This window comes from Ictidomys tridecemlineatus, chromosome 15, assembly GCF_052094955.1.
Source record: "Ictidomys tridecemlineatus isolate mIctTri1 chromosome 15, mIctTri1.hap1, whole genome shotgun sequence".
NCBI lineage: Eukaryota > Metazoa > Chordata > Mammalia > Rodentia > Sciuridae > Ictidomys > Ictidomys tridecemlineatus.
The window spans coordinates 57402069-57420041 of NC_135491.1; the positions used below are offsets into that span (position 1 = coordinate 57402069).

The 17973-nt window shown below is 58.9% G+C and overlaps 1 protein-coding gene across 1 annotated transcript in view; it reads left to right on the forward strand.

Annotated features, from left to right (window-relative positions):
- The first annotated feature begins 3008 nt into the window (after window positions 1-3008).
- Atp2c2 (ATPase secretory pathway Ca2+ transporting 2) overlaps window positions 3009-17973 on the forward strand; it is a 47222-nt gene continuing 32257 nt past the window's right edge. The window contains exon 1 of the mRNA XM_078032915.1: window positions 3009-7903. Coding sequence (XP_077889041.1) covers window positions 7808-7903 — 96 coding nt within the window. The 5' untranslated portion in view covers window positions 3009-7807. The remainder of the gene's footprint in view (window positions 7904-17973) is intronic.

The following is a 17973-nucleotide window of genomic DNA, read 5'->3' on the forward strand; positions in this document are numbered from 1 at the left end:
TCTGGGAGTCTGGGGCGGCCTCCAAAGCCCTGGGTCTTGGTGACAGAGGGAGCATGACTGTGAGGAAGCCCTGGCTGCTGCCACCAGGTCCCCCCTGTAGAACCGGGATACGAGCACAAGTACCATCAGCCATGAGGACCGAGGGAGGGGGATCCCAGAGCCAGGTCAGCTGCACTGGTCACTAATGTTGCCCGGGCCTGAGGCCCCTCCACTCTGCAGGCCCTCGATAACTGTTTGCTGGGTGAATGGGCCAGCTCCCTGCTGCTCACAGGGCTCACGGTTCACCCCTTCGCCACCCAGACTGTCCAGTGGGCCTGGAACAAATGGCATCAAGACCCAGCTGAGGAGGGAGCTGACCCCTGTGGTAGCTGTGGCATCTTGTCCTGTGCCCCGGGAGCATGGGGCCTTCCAAGGTGCATGAACGTGGTCATGGCTCTGGCCTCCTTGGGCTTCACCAAGGCCAAGGTGTTCTGCCTGTGGCCACAGCTTTCTCACTCAGTTATCAAGACAACTAAATTTAAAGCACCTACTGCGTGCCACGCTCTCCTCCCTGAACTGGGAATTAAACTGGAGACAGAGTCCACCCGGTCCAGGTGGAGCTGACCACCCTGGGGGACAGACCAGGAGCAGAACAGCAGGTCTGGTCAGTGAGCAGAAATGCTCGGGAGGACACAGCAGAGGAACTGGGGCCGGGAGATGGAGGTGGGTACTGCTTAGCTCTAAAGCTTGTTTTGAAGTAATTACTGATTTATGGACAGAGAGGTCTTGGGTACCCTTCCCTTAGTTTCCCTGGGAATTACATCTTACCTGACGGCCGTGCCACATCAGAGCCAGCAAAGTGACCCTGCTGCTGCGTGGGTGTGCCATCTCTGCTGTTTGGTCACTGGTAGAGATGTGTGGGGCCACCACCTCCAGGATGCAGGTCTGTCCTGGCACCACGCAGATGTCCCAGGCTGTCCCTTCGTCACCACACCCTTGCCATCCCCACTCTGCACTCCATCTCTATAATTCTGTCATCTCAAGAACGTGATGTGAGCAGAACCTGCGGTGTGTGACCTGGAGACTCACAGATGTCCTTCGCTGGACTCCCTGGCTTCTGCAATCTCCCTCTCCCTTGCTCCCTCACCCTCTCCTCCTCGGGCCCTGAACACTTCATGGTGTACTTCCCGAAGCCAGGGATGTTCTCTTACATAACGGAGGAGCAGTGTCACAGTACAGAAGCCACGTGGCACGATGCTGGCACTTTCAGACCTTACCGCAGCCCCCTGCCCTTCCCGCTAACCCCCCTGGTGGCAGAAGACAAAGACATATTTTCCTGATCCAGGATCTGATTGAGGACCGTGAGTCGCACGTGATTGTGGGGACTTGTTAGACCCCTTGGATCCGGAACATTCCACCACCTTTCCTTGAAGGAAGGAGGCCGTTCTTTCTTGACGCCCTTGATGAGACGTTGGTGGGGCAGAAGCGCCGGGCATCCCCGTGCCTGGAGCCAGGGACATACACATCATTTGTTGGTGCCCGAGGTGCGACGTGGGTCTCTGGGTCAGGCTGGGTCTGCCAGGCTCCTCCAAACACGTTCCAGACAAGGTGACTGTTCCCCACTGTGGCTGCCAAGCACCCGGGCACACTCCGCGCCCTCCCAGATACCCGCCTTCTCCTTCAGCCCTTTGCCTGTCTCCCGGGACACAGCTTCTTATGGACAGGGATTTCCCTGGAGGACACACAGGACGAGCACGTTCCAGTCATGGTCAGGCCAGCAGCAGGGCAGCGGGGCACGTTCTTCAGTTGGGGTGCTGAGGGAAGGCTTGACGCCCAGGCCTGAAGGAAGGGAGGGTAGGACCCAGGAAGAGCTTGGGGAGAGTGCCAGGTGGAGGGGCCTGGTGCCCCGCGGTAGGGGGGGCAGGACTGAGCTCAACTTGTGTGACAAATGGCCAGACAGGGGCTGCAGCAGAGGGAGGCTTGAGGGGCCTGTGGCCAGGATGGGCAGTCTGGCTCCTCTGCCAGGTGACGCCGTGTCCAGGCTACTCTCAAAATATTTTATTAAGATAAAATATACAGAACATAAAAGTCACCACTTTTACCAACTTGGGCGATTCAGTGGGCTTTAACCATGCCCTCTAGCCCCTTCCAGAACATTCTCTTCACCCAGAGGAGCTTCTCCACGTCCCCACATGCCCGCCCCAGCGGCAGCAGGCCGTGCACTACCCCCTTCCCGTCCCTGTGGACGAGTGTCCCTCGGTTCTTGTCAACGGAAGCCTGCGGTCCTTCCCCGTCTGGATTCTCTCAGTGTGACGCTTCCGAGGCGCGTCCGCGTTTCAGTGCGGGCTGCACCTCGGTCCTCCCGAGGCCAGGGAGTGTCCTCCACGTGGAGAGACCGCCGTGTGTCATTGGGCTCTCGGCACACAATGCCTTCTGTTAAACTGAAGCTCATAAAGGGCCACCACGGGGACATGGGACTGCCCCTGCGGACAGGGCTCCGAGGGCCTCTGAAGAGAAGCCACATTCCCTTACAACCCGGAGGGTGAGCAGGAGGCAGCGGGGCCAAAGGACAGGTCAGGCAGGGGCTGCGGGAGGAAGGGGGCTTGGGTGGCAGGGTGGACAGAGGGGGACAGAGTCTGGGACTGAGGCCTGATGGGCCTTGAAGGGGACTGGACTCTAATGCTGGGGGTGACAGGATCCAGTAGGTGACGTGACCAGGGTGCCAGGACTTTCAGCCACAAAACAGATACTTCCGTGAATGGGGGGGGCAAGAACTGGCGGGTTTCAGCAGGACCCCCTGGGGCCGCCGTGCTTTGGATGGGAATTCCCGTAGCTCTGGGAGACGCTTTTGAACTTTCAAAATGAGAGTGAATTTTCAAAGGGGTCAAATTTCCCACAGTCTGACGTCCGGAAAAGGTAAATCTGCAGAGATAGTGAAAAGATCGGAAGGTGCCAGGGGTCCAGGAAAGGTGGGGCAGAATGGGGGGCGCGGGGGGCTCAGGGCAGTGACTGCATTCCCTGCGACGCTGCAGTGGTGGGTGCGCGTCATAACCCACCAAGTGGGACCCTGAGGGAAGGGAACAGTGGACTTCTGCAGGCCGTGTCCATCGCTGGGATGCTGTCTGTCTGACACACACACACACACACACACACACACACACACATACACACACGGACGCTGGACGCGGACAGGAGAAACTCAAGGTGAGGCACACAGGAACTCTGTATTTTCCGTGCAATTTTTCTATAAACCTAAATCTGCTCCATAAATAAGGGAGCCATCATATTTCATTTGTATTTCACAGATGCCAGATTATTTAGTGGACAAAATCCTCCCAATCAGCCGTTGGCCTGGGGAAGGTGTGTGAAGAGGGGCCCTGGAGAAGGGCAGCGAGGAGCTGATTCTGCCCTCTCACCCCGCAGGGAGATCTCCAGGTACATCTCCACCTTCTAGAAGGTTCTGCCCAAGGTCACTCCTTCCTCCTCTGAGCAGCCTTTGGTAAATAGACTTATTCATGTGCCAGGTGCCAACCATTATGGTGGCTCCTGGAAGGTGACGAGGAGCCCCAGGCCTGCCCAGCCCAGGGGAAGTGCCGGCCAGTGGCTGCTGGCATCTGCTGCTCTGTGGGAGGAGGGGGAGGCCAGGCATCCTGGCTATGTGGACCTCGAGGTCTCCGTGTCCCTGGGCCCTGGCATCATGCTCCACAGGTCTGAGCCTGTCCCTCCTGGTGGGAGGGAATGAAGCCCCCAGAAGCCCACCAAGGTCACGGCTGTGGGAGGTGCTGGCCCAAGTCTGTCTGGAGGAAGTGACAATGGAAGCGTGAGGCCTGTACCTGGGGGGCCCTGGGGCTGACCTGAGCGTGGTGCAGATGAGGGGCTGGTTCGCATCAGGGGTCCCCCAGCCTGGGGCTGGCTTTGCCCCTCTCTGCTTGGAATTCTCTGCACAAGCCCCGCTCCTTGGGGTGCCCTGTTTACTTTTCCTGGTGGCACTGCCTGGACAGTGGCCTCCCAGCTGCTGCAGTCAATGGCCACTGCCTGGGTGGCCGGCACGGCAGATGCTGTTCTTCCTCCGTTCTGGAGGCCAGAGTTTCAAACCCAGGGCTCCAGGGCCAGCTCCCTGTGCGGGCTCCAGGGGAGGCTCCTTCCTGCCTCCCCCAGCCTCCAGCGCCTAGTGCCCCTCCGCTAAAGCCCGTCCCTCCAGCCCTGCCTCCATCTTCACGTGGCTTTTCTCCTGTCCCTGGAGTTCACTGTCCCCCAGTTGAGCCAGCCTGCCTGCTGGAGGTCCTCGGCAGAAGTACATCCATGCAGACCCCTCCCAGTAAGGTCACACTCCGTTTCCCGGGATCAGGATGGGGCCCACGTGTGCTTGCTGCTTGAAAACGTGTTGGATGAAATGCACTTTACCTGCAGCGTCCAGGTCTCTCCGCCTGTGAGAGCCTGGTGCTGAGCACACGGTCCTTAACACAGAGGGCCTGTGCGGGAAGCCCGGGCTGCAGCCAGCTCTCACACCTGAGCACGCGTCTCAAACCACCTTTGTCTGGTGCACCCTCCTGGAAAGGTCGCCTTCAATGCCAGCCTTGTGAGTGAAGTTAATGGCCAAATAAATTCCAGGGGCCTCTGCGCCAGGTGCCTTGTCAGGAGACAGAGGTGGGTCATGGGGTGACACCACCTTCAGAGAGAGTGAGCCGGGGTTGACGAGCCAGGCCTCCATGCCCGCGGTGCCCGCGGCAGACATTTCAGGAAAGACTGGATGCCTGCTCAGGTCCCGCCCGTGTGCCAGGCGGGGTCACGCTCAGCTGCCACCCTCAGGAAGTCCAGGCAGCTGCCATATGGGAGGGATTCCTCGAGGGTGGCCTCCAGAATTCTCCAGACAGAAACAACAAACCAGCAGACAAACTCCCAGAGGAAGAAGAATCTTGAAGATGTCGAGACGACCGTGCACTCTATAGGAGGTGAGAGGCCAAGAGGGACCTGAAGACAATCACAGAGGGCAGGTGTGACCGCTGGGCGCGGGGGCGTTGGAACAACCCTGCTCGTTTCAAAATCAAAGTGAAAGAGGAAGGCGAGGAGAAGAGGGCTTGCCTCAGGAAGCCTCAAAGGAGGCGTGAGAGGGGCCGAGAAGCCAGTGGACTCACCTCCGCTCAGCAGAACCCGGGGAACACCAGCGGGCACCGAGGAAAACGGCTCAGGAAAGACGCTGGAAGGGGACGCGCTGCTCTTGCCTTCCCGTGTCTGACCAGCAGTCTCCACTAAACAAGGGCACGAACCCCGTAACCAGAAAGTCAGGGTGAACAGACGCAGACCTATTCACAGAGAAAACACCAACAATCTACAAAGAACGCGCCAACTTCGTCTGGATTGGTTTTGGTTTGGGTACTGGGGATTGAACCCAGGGGCACTCAACCCCTGAGCCACATCCCTGGCCATTTTTTTGTATTTTACTTAGACACAGGGTCTCACTGAGTTGCCTAAGTCCTTGCTAAGTTGCTGTGGCTGGCCTTGAACCCACCATCCTCCTGCCTCAGCCTCCAGAGTCACTGGGATTCCAGGAGTGCTCCACCCACACACCAACTTCTCTAGTGCCATCAAAACGCTTAGGGAAAGGGCTCACAGGTCCATCACCAGCTCAGGAAAGGCACATGCAGCAGATGTGTGGCAGGCTGCATTGACTAATCACCATGCAAAACCCGTGCCCATCAAGGGGTGCCCGGTCACAGCTGCGCTCTCTGGGGTCCACTCCAATGTCCTTGTTCCCCACCCCAAAACCTACATGGAGGGCACTCCCAAGCCTTGCCTTCTCCGGGTTGGACAGGGACCATGGTATTGGGATCTTAGAGATGGGCATTTTGGGGGAAAGGCGGAGGCCGGAGTCCTACCTGCGGCTGTGGGTGCCGTGCCACCTGGAGAAGGCTCCCTGGTCAGCACTCTTGGGAAACCCTGAGGTTCCTGGCCCCCAGGAGTTCTGACCCGGATCAGCACTAGCTTAAAATCATGGGGTGCTTGTGGGAAAGACCCTGAGAGCTCACCCTGTCCTTTAGTGTCAACCACAGAGTCTCCCGGGGACTCGCCAGGTCAGGCCCTCCCGGTGCAAGCTTCAGCCTGACTTGAGTGGTGGACCTGAGGTCGGTTCTGGGCACCTCCCCTTGACCCCCCAGAGCCCTGTCCACCCTTCCCCACTCCTGGCCCAGGGAGCTGTGTCCCTGGCTCCCTTGACAGCTGGCTTTGGGTCAGAGCCATGCCCTCCAGGGTCACTCTCGCATCCACACAGCTGCCCTCTGCAGGTGACTGCCCTCCAGGCCCCTACTAATGACCTGAGTCAGGTGCACTTGCTTCTGCTCTCTGTGCCCTGCCCTCCTTTGGAACCCTGTTTCTCAAACTCTGGGACCCTGATTCATCCAGGTAGGTGGTGACGTCCTCATTTGATGGATGTGAAAACTGAGGGGCGTGGAGGTGAAGAAAGTTGTACAAGGTCACACATCAGAAAGGAAAGGACTGGAATTCCAATCTGGCCCACCCAGCTGCCCAGCTCTGCTTCTAGCAGGGGCCTGCCCCTTCCCTAAGCTGGGGGGCAGGTGGGGGGTGCAGCCCGCGCAGGGACCTCTTTAGTTTCAGTTAAAGGGGGAGATGCAGGAGAGACACCAAGAGCCACCAGAATTTTCCATCAGGTGGAACCGGGCTGGGTGGCCACCTTGGGGAGCAGTTGAAGTCGGTGGCAAATATTTGCTTAGAAGGGGCCACTCAATTGCAAGGACAAACAACACACATGTCATCTCCCACAGCACCTCCCTCTACAGATGAGGACGCTGAGGGCAGAGAGTGGCATGTCCTTCCCCAAAGCCACCCTCGACTCAGTGGTGGGTCTCATTGTATGGATTCTAGTCCCATCTGAAGCCAAGTCACTTGGCAGCAGGAAACCGTCTACACTGCACACCCACTGTCATGCCCTGGGGGCCATGCGAGTCCAGCGGCTTCCTTGTCACGGCCCGATGAGAACATGCTGTATGCCAAGTCCTGCCCCAGCCCCGAGCCACACTGCCCCCCGACCCTGAATTTCACCAGGAAGGAGGTACTGTCCTGGTGGCCGTTGACAGAGAAACTCAGGAGACCTCCCAAGGCCCACGGTTAGCAGGCACCAGAGACCCTCTGCAGATGAGGACGGGGGCCATGTTGGCCGAAGGCAGAAGTGGTCCTCCAGCCTCCTGCTGCTAGGATTCCCTCCCAGGGCCCAGGGGATGAGGTCTCAGCCTTGTGCTCCAGGTCAGTTACAGGGGAGGCCAGGTGGCTCAGAGAGGCCAGGTGACTCATGCAGAGCCACACAGCAGCAGGTAGGGATCTGACTCAGCTCCAGGCCACGCTGCTGCCCATGTTAGTGTTAACCAGCTTGGCTCCTCAACAGACTCCCTGTCCTGCCCCAGCGCACAGTCATACGGAAGACTCAGGGTGGGGAGAACAGGACTTTAAACCAGACTTGGCCCCGGGGTTCCTCACTCCAGGAGTTTCTTGTGACAAATTTGGGAAACAGCCTAGGATCTGAGGCCCCCAGCTGCTCCCTGGCCCGCGGTCAGTCGGCCGCTGCAGTCCCCAAGGGATCAGGGTCCCCCCCCTCCCAGCACTCGCGGGGCGGGGCCAGGGATGCCGAGCGCCGCCCCGTGCGCATCCCCGCCCAGGGGCGGGCCCTCACCTGGGCGGGCAGGTAGGTAGCTACCTGGTAACCTGGACTGGCCCGGAGGCTCGGCGCACAGCGGGCGGCGGCTTCGCTGGGGCCCGGAGACGCAGGCAGGGGCGGCCGCCGGCGGATGCGAGGCCGTGGGGGACTCCTCCGCTCACCATGGCCGAGAGACGCTTCAGGTTCCTGCAGAAACTCGCCTTCTGGGGCCAGGGCCACCAGTACCAGGCGCTGGAGAGGGACGAGGTGGAAACCCTGGTGAGTCTGGGCGACCCGACCCCGCACCCGCCCCAGTCCCCCTGCGCTGCGCCCGGGCTCTGGGCTCCTGGGGAGAGAAGCTGTCCCAGCAACAGCGCACACTGCGGCGACAGCCCATTTTGCGGATGAGAAATGGCCCAGAGCCAGGGACCCAGCAAGGAACCCAAGCCAGGTTTCTGTGATTTCAGAGAATTCACTTCCCCGTCTGCAGACCCATTCTGCTGGTGGGTTGTAAAAAGGCTACAGGAACCGGAGGGCAGGGGGATTAGAGGAATCTTTAAAAGGAAAAAAAAAGAAAAAGCCCAACTGTTGAGCAATAGTAGTAAAAACTAAAGTGACCTCGCGGCTTCTCTTCCTATATCATGAATGTGCTTTTAAAAATGTGTGTGCGGACTCTGAGCCTCCAGGGGCCCCTCAGACAAACCAGCAGGGTCCTAGGCCCCAGAGCTTCTCAGGGGGCCAATGGCCCAGCTGTCAAAGAAAGCCCTTCCTGCCACCAAACTCCCGAGAGGCCGGGGTCCACCCCTTCCCTTCGCAAGCAGAGCACCTTACAAGATCCAAGGGCTGAGTTTAACTGGCCAGTCGACACTGAAGCTTCTGGAAGTCCCTCCCTGAGCTTGCTCAGGAAAAGACCCTGCAGTGGCCCTCTCACTAGTGAAGAGAACCTCAAGGTTAAATTTAATTTTTAATAGAAAAAAAATCTGCTGAAAAATATTTGCGACATTTAATTTTTTTTCTCCCAAAGAATGCCAATAGTCAATACATTTTGGTTGCATGATCCTTAAATATGTGTTCATTTACAAAGAGTAGGTGGTAAATCAGTGTTGCCCAGAGAGACCTGGTGGTAGGGTAGTAAGGACTGCAGACGGCGGGACACAGTCACTCTTCTGTGATGAGGTGCGTGGGCATTGATAGGAACCGGTGTTGTGGCAGCTTGCCAAAATCATTTCCCAGCCACAACATTCTGTGGAAGGAGTTTGAAGTCATTTGCCAACACGGGTTGCCTTTCCTACTTTTCCTAATATTTTTTTCCCCCGTCTTTTGATTTTGGCATCTGGCTGGGTATTTTGCAAGAACTCCTGATATTAGCTGGCTGTGATCAGGTTGTAGAGGATACCCAGGAATTCAGGTACAGGGACAGTGTAACCCAAATGGAGATGCTGGGTTGACCTCTCTGCCAGGGGGACCTCATTCCTCCAAAGCTTTCCAGAAGGGTCCCCCAAGGCCAGACAGGCCTCCCACCCAGCTGTGGACCCAGGAGCCTGGGGTCAGGGGGTAATTCACAGTGTGGAGTCTCGGGGAGGCTGGGGAGGCACAAGGCCAGCTGAGGGGCAGGTGTGCTGTCTCCAGAGGTGCTAGCTCATGTGAACACAGGAAACCCCAATAAAGGGGAATGGGGAGGGCCATGAGGGAGGGAGCTGGGAGGCACTGTCCTGCCAGGTCACGGCTGCTCCTCAGCTCCCACACTTGTGCCCTCTGAACTCTCTTTCTCAAGAAAGTTTGGAAAAGAAGTGTTGTTTTCCAAGGTGATGCCAGTCACTGTGACTTATGAGCACCTGGCACACCACATCCTGGATGCCTCCGAGCTGCCCTACACCTCCCAGCACTCGGCTCCGCTGGAACAGGAGCTACCCCTGAGCACTGGCTGGGGCCCCTCGAGGGCCGCTGCCTGCAGGTGACGTTTATTGCAGGGTGTGTGGACACCGAGGCTCACAGGTGGGCCAGTTTTCATTCCCACTAAGTCTTGGCCAGTCTTGCCAGGCTCTGGGCTGCAGGTGTGCACAGAACAAAGTCCACTGGGGGGGCCAACCGTCTGCAGAGAAACCAAGAGCTGTTTAATTTCCGACCTGGTGGTCTTGGCTGCAAGGAGAATTTAACAGCAGAGAGACTGGACAGGGGACAGGTGGCCAAGACAGGGAAGGTCCCAAGACAGAGGCATCAGAGGCCGAATTTAAGCACCGTCCTCCTGACTCCAGAGACAGCTGCCCTGGCTACATTCAGGGAAATGAGAAGGAGGGGGTTTAAGAGACTCCTTGATTCTGTGAATGGAAAAAGCTTCTCTTTGCTGACGTTTAGGGAAGGAGAACGTTGGACCAGAAATTCCTGCTTCCGGGATGACACACGGTGCCAACTCTGGGGAAGCAGTTTCTCCCTCAGGGCTCCCGTCTCTTCCCCGAGGCAGGCTGTGCTGCCCTCCAGGCTGCTGAGCCCATTCATCCTCCTGGGCACTCCACAGCAGGCCTGAGTTCCAGCAGATGGACACCTGCCATGGCACCTGCTCTTCCAACCCAGATTCCCAGAACTTGCCCAGGGATGGGTGCTGAGAAGGATGCACATACTCCCTGCCCTCAGGGGATCATCCAGTGGGCAGGGTGGGTGCCGAGCCACAGGTTACAGTTGACCACAGTGACCGGTACCTAGGAGCTGTCAAGGAGAAGTGATGTTTAGGATGAGTAGAAGTGGGAGGTGGGAGGTGGCACGGCAGGTGGTGGAGAGTTGGAGGGAGACCCAGGCTGCACACGTGGCCCCCAGATCCTTGCTAGGAAGAATCTGGGCTTCATCCATAAAGTGTCAGGACCTCAAAGGGCTTTAAGTCAGGATGCAGCACTTGCCATTCAGAGACGTGCCATACATTAGGACATTAGGAGCATGTTACAGAACAGTCACAGGCAGAGCTGTGTTTTACGAGATCACACCTGCCGCAGGGAGACAGAGTACGAGGTGGAGTTCTGGGGGCTGCACACACACCCTTAGCCTGGCCTTGTCCACACTCAGCAGGAATCATTTGTGATTCTCAAACTTACATCTTAAGGAAATGGCCTACAGGCCCCAGCATTGTCTTAGATGCCTTGAAGTGTGGCTTTAATAAGAAGAGGCAAAAACCTGCAATAAAAATAGCTACGTGCTTTTAACTCAGCTATAAAATAAAACCAAGTTTATAATAAAATTATAAACTACAAACATAACAACCTTATTTAAGGGGACTGGGGATCTACTAAAATTCCATCAGTGATGTTGATGTTAGGTGGCTTAGTTCTGTAGTGCTGGATACCAGGTTATCCACCGTGTTGCAACCTGTGTTCTCTCTTGGGAACCGTGGGCTCCGTCTGGATGCCGCCTGGCAAATGCGCCTGGCCCTGGGGTCTCACTGGCTAGGGCCATAGTCTCTCCTGAAGGCCACTTCCAAGCTCACCCCGTGGCCATGGGCAGGCCTGTTCCCCCGCACATGGCTGCCTGTGACCCGGCAGGTGGAATCTTCAAGAGGCCGAGAGAGCTTCCGTGGAGAGACGGGCACCACGGCACTTTGTAACTCGGGGAGGGAATGAGGTCTCCCGACTTCTGCCGTCCTCTGCTCACTGGAGCTAGTCCAGGCCCTGTCCACCCTCGACTGGAGGGTTCCACGCTGAGCGTGCATACGGGGTGGTCAGGGACAGGTGTTCAGGGCTGTCTCAGAGGCAGCCCTCCACAATGTGGAAAGAAGTATTTTTTGGATGATTTAGATAAAAAAGCCAAGCGCGCCCGACCTGGAGTCTGCCCAAGCTCTCCGCTGTTGCTGGTGTTTCTGTCGAGCTCTGCTCTTTATTTGGACTCCCGGATCTTGACTTTGATGACCCTCCTGCCAAGGTCATCTGTTTTCATGTTCGTGCACAAAGTCACACTTCAATAGGCCGGAATTCGTTTGCTGGTTTGGGAAGATCACCTTAAGTCCTGAACCCGCTGCCTGTCAGCAGGCAGCCTGAAAGGCCACTTGGTCACTGCAGAACCGGCGGGTCACCGGCAGGTGAGGAGAGCACTGGGCGCCCCGAGAGTGCTTCTTCTCTTGTGCTTGGTTGTGCTTTACTCCTGGCGCTCACCGCAGGGCAGGGTTCTGTGTGGGGCCTGGGCCTGAGCAGGCCCCTGCTGGGACTCCGCCCTCCGCATCAGGTAATTCACACTTGACTCACTGGTTCCACAACTGAGCTGGGGCGACCTGATCCTTCTGCTAGCAGCCTGTGTGGTTGTCACGGGTGCGAGTGTGTGCACTGTGTCGCATCACGGCTCTGTGCAGCCGGGAACTTCCGTCTGTGGGGTCTCGGGGAGCTCGAGGGAGGCCCTGGCCGGTGTCTGAAGGCCTCGGAATCCGCGCTCTCTTCCACTGAGGATCGGCCAGAGAGAGTCAGCGGAACGCGCACTCAGGGCCTCCCAATCCCAGAGCATTTGCAGGGTGTCTTGAGGGCTAATGTGACTGGTGGCCTTGGCAGGGGCTGTAAGTGGCACTGCCAGGCCTGGACACAGCTGCCCTGGAGAGGAGAGGAAGGGATGGCCAGGCCTCTCTCCTGCCGTTCTCCCCGGGTCTGGGGCCTAATCTCCGTTCCTATAAGGACTCCAGCATGATTGGGTTGGGCTCCACTGTAGTGACCCCGGTCAGGCCCTGTCTGCAGTCCAGGCATGTCCTGGGGTTAGGCCTCCTGCACAGGAATGGGTGGGGTGGAATGACAGCCCAGGACAGTTCCTGGGAGGAAATATGTGGAGGGGTGTTTTTCCTGGGGGGCTGCGGCCACAGGGGGGAAATGGGTGGCTTTCCCTGGTGGCTGCAGAGCCTCCTGAGGTCATGCTTATGAAGTCCCTGATGTGCCCCAGGTGCTTGGTGGGGACAGCGCTGGCGGAACAGCATTGCTGTGGGTTTCTGTTGGGCTTTGTTGACCAGCTGCAGGAGGAGGGCCCAGCAGAACACACGTGGTTTGGCCCAAGGTGGACCCAAGTACAGACAGGGACAAAGTGTGAGATTCTTGAGTCTGGAGGGAAAGAGACGTGGACGTGGTCATGTGCTCTGGTCCAACCCCGACACCACCTCCCTACTGGACAGTTCTGATTGTTCCACGTGTTGTCCCGGGACAGCCCGTGTGCTTCCCAGCCAGACTGATTTGGGGCTCCATAAATGCAGGTTGAACCTGAATCCGGGAGAGGACCTGCCGAGGGCACAGTGCAAGTCCTCAAACCCCTTGGCCTGGATCCCCCTGGTGCTGTACCACCCACCCTTGCCGCCCGCTTCCGCACACAGATTGCAGACGGGGGCTCCAGTGCCCCGGGATTTCTCCCCGAGGGCACCTCTGTGTCCACAGTGGAGCCTGAACATGCGCCACTGTCACCATCCCGTCTGCAGACTCCACCCACGTGCTGCTCGATGACAGCACAAGGACCATCCAGGGTGCACTGCCTGTGCCGTCCGTCTCCCACCCTCCCCCGGGGCACAGTAGTCCCATGGTCTTCCTTGTCTTTCATGTCCTTGACATTCTTGAAGGTCACAATTTTGCAGACTGTCCTTGTGGTAGGACTCAGGCTATGCATTTATGGTGGAACTGTCATAAGGCCGTGCCATGTCCTGCTCCTGCCTCTCAGGAGGTTGGGACGCTGTTGTCCCCAGCCCTTGGCGGAGGTGGTGTCTGCCTGGTCCTCCTCCCCAAAGCTAGTGTGTCCCCTTTGCTCGGTAACATCTCAAGGGGAGACGCTGAGAGTGTGCGGGTGTCCTGGCCTAGTCCCTTCCACCGCTGTCCCCACGTGCACGGAGGACGCTAGCCTGACACCATTGCTGTCAAGTGTTGCCGAGTAGTTTCCAAATTCCACGTCCCTCTGTTTGCTCTCGTTCTGCTCTAAGAAACAGCCCGGCGACGACGGCCATTCACTCGTCACTTCGCTGTGAGCCCACACCCTCTTTGATTAAACAAGGTCTGCCGCGTCAATATGTGTTCAGTGTGCTCACAGTGTCCCTGTTTGGCTGCAGAGCCCCCTCTTGCCCCTCTCGACTCTCCTGAGCACCCTTTGCACATAACCATCTCATCCCTTTTGAGATACGGGGAAATTTCAGGTTTCCTCTGTCCCTTCGCTGCCCCAGGGGGAAGTCGGCCTCTGCTCCCGGGTGCTCTTTGCTGGAGGGAGCGTGTGCAGAAATCCAGGGCGGTGGCACGAGTCTCAGCTGCTGATGCCTCCGGGGGCTGCCTGGGCCTCGGGGCCCTCTCAGGGGCGTGAACCCCGTCAGGCCTGTTTAGTTTTGTATCTCGCTTCACTTTGGATCTCCACCATCGATTCCAATCCAGTAACTGAGTCCACTTAGGCTCCTGGTACGTCTGTAACTCCCTCCGCTGGATCCCAGCTGCCACGGGGCTCTCCCTGTGTGCACAGCCTCGTGTGTAAGCAGTCTCCTCATCCTGCCGACCACTCATCCAACCCCAGGGACACTGGCCACCAGCTCAGCCTCCTCTGGTCCCTCCTCTTGTCCTCTCCGAGCAAGACACACACTATGGACTCCCTCTGCCCGGTGGAGCGGGAGCGTTCTTTGCTCAGGCCGGTGGCCCGGGGGCGCTCCTGCCCCGTTTGCTGCATTTTGGATCTTGTTCCCCTAAAGAGCCCCTGGGCAGCACCCTGAGTTCCTTGAGGCGCTCTTCTCCCTGCCTGCACCCAGGGCCGCAGCTCAGCAGGGGAGGATCCCTACTGGGTGCCGCCCTCTGCCCTCCGGTCATGGCCCTCACACACTCTGTCCCTCCCGGAGCCCTTTCCTGCTCTGCCCCCCTCCCAGCAGCTCAGCCTCTCCTGGATGGGGGCCTCTGCCCCTCCTCCCTTGGTGCTGCCCCCAGGCATCACAGATTCCCCCTTGGAATTGCAGTTCACACTTGTGGCTTGGGTTCAAGAAGGTGCAAAACACGGCGCTGGGGCTCAGTGGTGGAGCAAATGCCTAGCATGTGGGGGGCCCTGGGTTTGATTCTCAGCACCACATAGAGATAAATGAATGAAGTAAAATTACATCTAAAAATACATAAGAAAAAAAAGAAGAAGAAGAAGAAGGCACCGGAACAGTGTCCTCCAGTCTCTGCCCTCCACCACCCAGCCCCGAGCCCAGAGACAGCCCAAGTCGCAGCGTCCTGTGGATCCCGCCCAAGGTCAGCCTGCACAGGCCTTGGCCTGCTGCTCTGCGTGGACCAGTGTACTCGCCGTGTCCTGGGGCTGCCTCTCCCCCTCCCCCTCCGGTCATGGTTCCACACTCGGGAAACGGACCTGGCAGTATCCACTGAAACTGGACCCTGCCTGCCCTGTGGCCCAGCAGCGCCGAGCCGGGAATGTCCCAGGGGTCGCATCCACCAGAACATTCTCCTGGGACCGGTCATGGCCGTGTGGGCGGTCACAGCCCAAGCTGGACGCGGCCTATGTGCCAACCACACAAACCACTTGATAAACTGCGGTGTCCCGTGCAGCCGAAGGCGTGGGACGCTGATGGCAGCAGAGAAGGAGTGAGCCTTTAATGGCTGCACCCGGGGGGTCTCGCCAGGACAAGGTTCAGCAAGAGAAGCCAGTTCCAGAGCACGAGTCTGACGCCTGCATGGACTTCCAAGGCAGCAGAGCAGACCCTGCTGACAGAAGTCCCAGGGTCAGTCACCTCTGAGGACAGCAGGCAGGAGGCAGCGTGGTGGGCAGGGGAGGCACCAGTCGGGGGCTCAGAGAGCCGGTTCCTTCCGGGGCAGACAGGGTGGTTTCCCGTTGCTGCTGTAGCAGTGCCACAACTTTGGTGGCTTAAAACAGGACCCAAGTGCCGTTCTGGAGGAGGAGGTCCGGCGGCGTGGGTCCCAGGGCTAATGTGGAGGTGTGGGTGGGGCGGGTCCTCCTGGAGCACCCGGGCGGCCTGGCTCCTGCCTTCTGCAGCTTCTCCCCGACCCTCCTCTCCCAAGGACCTCGTGGTGACACTGCCCCAAGCCAGGACCCTCTCCCTTCCCACGGTCCTCGATTTCATCAGGAGCCTTTTCTCACGCCAGGAGACACGTTCCTGGGGTCCGGGTTGCTGTGCCTGGGCTTTGGGGTGGGAGGGGCTCCGGGTCCAGCTCAGCTGTCTGTCTCCCTGCCTGTCTCCTGTCTCCCCCTTTGGCTCTCGTGGAAGACCAGGAAGGCCTTTCCCCTCCACTTCAACCCACGAGAGGCTCCCCCTGTTTCCTGGAGCAGTGGCGGAGCCCCTGATGCGCCCCCTTCACATTTCCTCATCTGCAGGTGGGCAGAGACCGCCCCTTCCTCCAGGGAGGGGGAAACAGGTGCTCAGGGGTTCTGGCACCAGAGGTCACCTCCCAGTGTCAGCAGGCCTGGGTGGGGTGGCGTTTTATGGCCACGGCCTTCAGTTGGCTGCTGTTCTGCCCCAGGCCTTCTCCTTCCTTATCTGCCCAGCTTCTAGAAGGACTGTGGGCACCAGCTGCCTGGAGACGTCACCCACCCCTGGCCTCTAGGAAGCAGAGGGGCCCCGCCCGGCTTGGTCCCCAGGGTGTTCCTGGGGCCACGGGCCCTTCTCTCTGTCCCTGGCCAGCTGCCCAGCCCTGTCTCCTCTCCAAGACGGAGGCCCTCAAGGGACCCAGTGGGTGCTCTGGGTGTGACTTCAGCCCTGCACTCAGGACACACGGAGGGCCCTGGGGGATTTCCACACCCTGCGGCCGCTGCCCGCTCCTCGTGGGCCTGGCGTGGGCCATGGCAGCTGCACCTTCACAAGAGCCACGCGGCAACTGTGGGATGCTCCGAACGCCCAGAGCAGGCTGCCGGCCCAACCTGCAGCCCCTGGAGGATGGGTCCAGGACGGGCCCAGAAAGCTGCATTTCTGAAAGGTTCTAGGTGACGCTGGCCTAGGCCCACACCGCAAGGACCGCCAGAGTGACGTAAAGCTAGGCAGTTGGCAATGTGTGCAGTTGGCAGGTGTGTGCAGTTGGCAGGTGTATGCAGTTCACAGGTGTGTGCAGTTCGCAGGTGTGTGCAGTTGGCACATGTGTGCCTGGAGGAAGGCAGGTGTGTACCTCGTGGGTGCTCTGGTCCTGGGGTCTGCAGTATCCCCCTCAGCGAAACCTCCGGTTGCTCCTGGTCATCATGACCCTGCGCTGCCCCCTTCCCGTTCATGGACCTAACAGCTGAGCATTGAGCAATTCTTGAAGGGCCAGGCCGTGTGGCTCCCAGGCTGGGCTGCTCTCTGCCCCACCGCTCCTTCCAGAACCCGGGCCGAGCACTCTGGCCAGCCAGGGGCCCTGGGTCTCCCAGGCCTTGACTGCTTCTTGGCACCTCCCCACCTTTCCTCCTGGGACAGAAGGTCCCTCTTCACTCCTCCCGAGCTTTCCCTGGCCCCCTGCCACCTCCCAGGTCCCTGGATTCTGTGACCACGGTCGTGAGCATCTCTCAGCTTGCTCACACCTGTGTGGCCCGATGGACACAGGACACACTGTCACATCTGAGTTTCAGATAAATGACAACTAGATTTTGAGTGTACACATGTCCTGTGTGGTATCTGGCGCACCTTATGCCATAGAGTCAGAAAACACTATCTGTCCCCAGGCCCGCGGGGGTACTGCCACCCTGTTCAGCACCCCAGTGAGCTCTGGCCCTGGGTTCTGGAAGGAGCGGTGAGGCAGACAGAAGCCCGGACGCCTGGGAGCCACACGGCCCTGACCCTTCAAGCACCTCTGGCCCCTAGGTGCCCTGCACTGGGCTCAGGTGTCCTGTTTACGGCCTCTGTGCCAAGGAGGAAGCAGGTGGCGTGAGGATTTGGAAACGCATCCCTGCAGCAGCGGCCACCCCAGCTCCCTGGGTGTCAGTCAGTGTCCAGGGCCATGCAGTCCCTGAGCAGCGGGAGGGCAGCGGGCCGGGCAGGGGAGGCCGCTTGCTGGAGGCCCCCGCACAGCTGAGCTCCTGTCCAGCCGCCTGTCGCAGGGCTGCCTTTGCCCTCTGTGGTTCCCTCGGAGCCCTGAGCTGTGCGCGCTGGTGAAGCTGCTCTGAGGAGTCCCCATGTCCTAGATTGTCCCCTGCTCTGCTCTACCAGCCCCAGCTGCCCACGGAGTCTGTTTGCTGCAAACAAATAATACCTCAGGGTCATAAAGGGAACCCAGAGACCAGAAGGTCACGTAGGGCAGGGCTCCACTTATATGAGAGGTGCAGACAGTTAAATCCTCACAGTCAGAAAATAGGCCCGCGGCCGCCAGGAGCTGAGGGAGGGGCCGATGGGGGAGGAGACTGCGTGATGGGTACGAGGTGGCAGGGCGAGGTGGCGTCTGTGGCAGCGTGTCGAAGAGGGTGTTTCATCC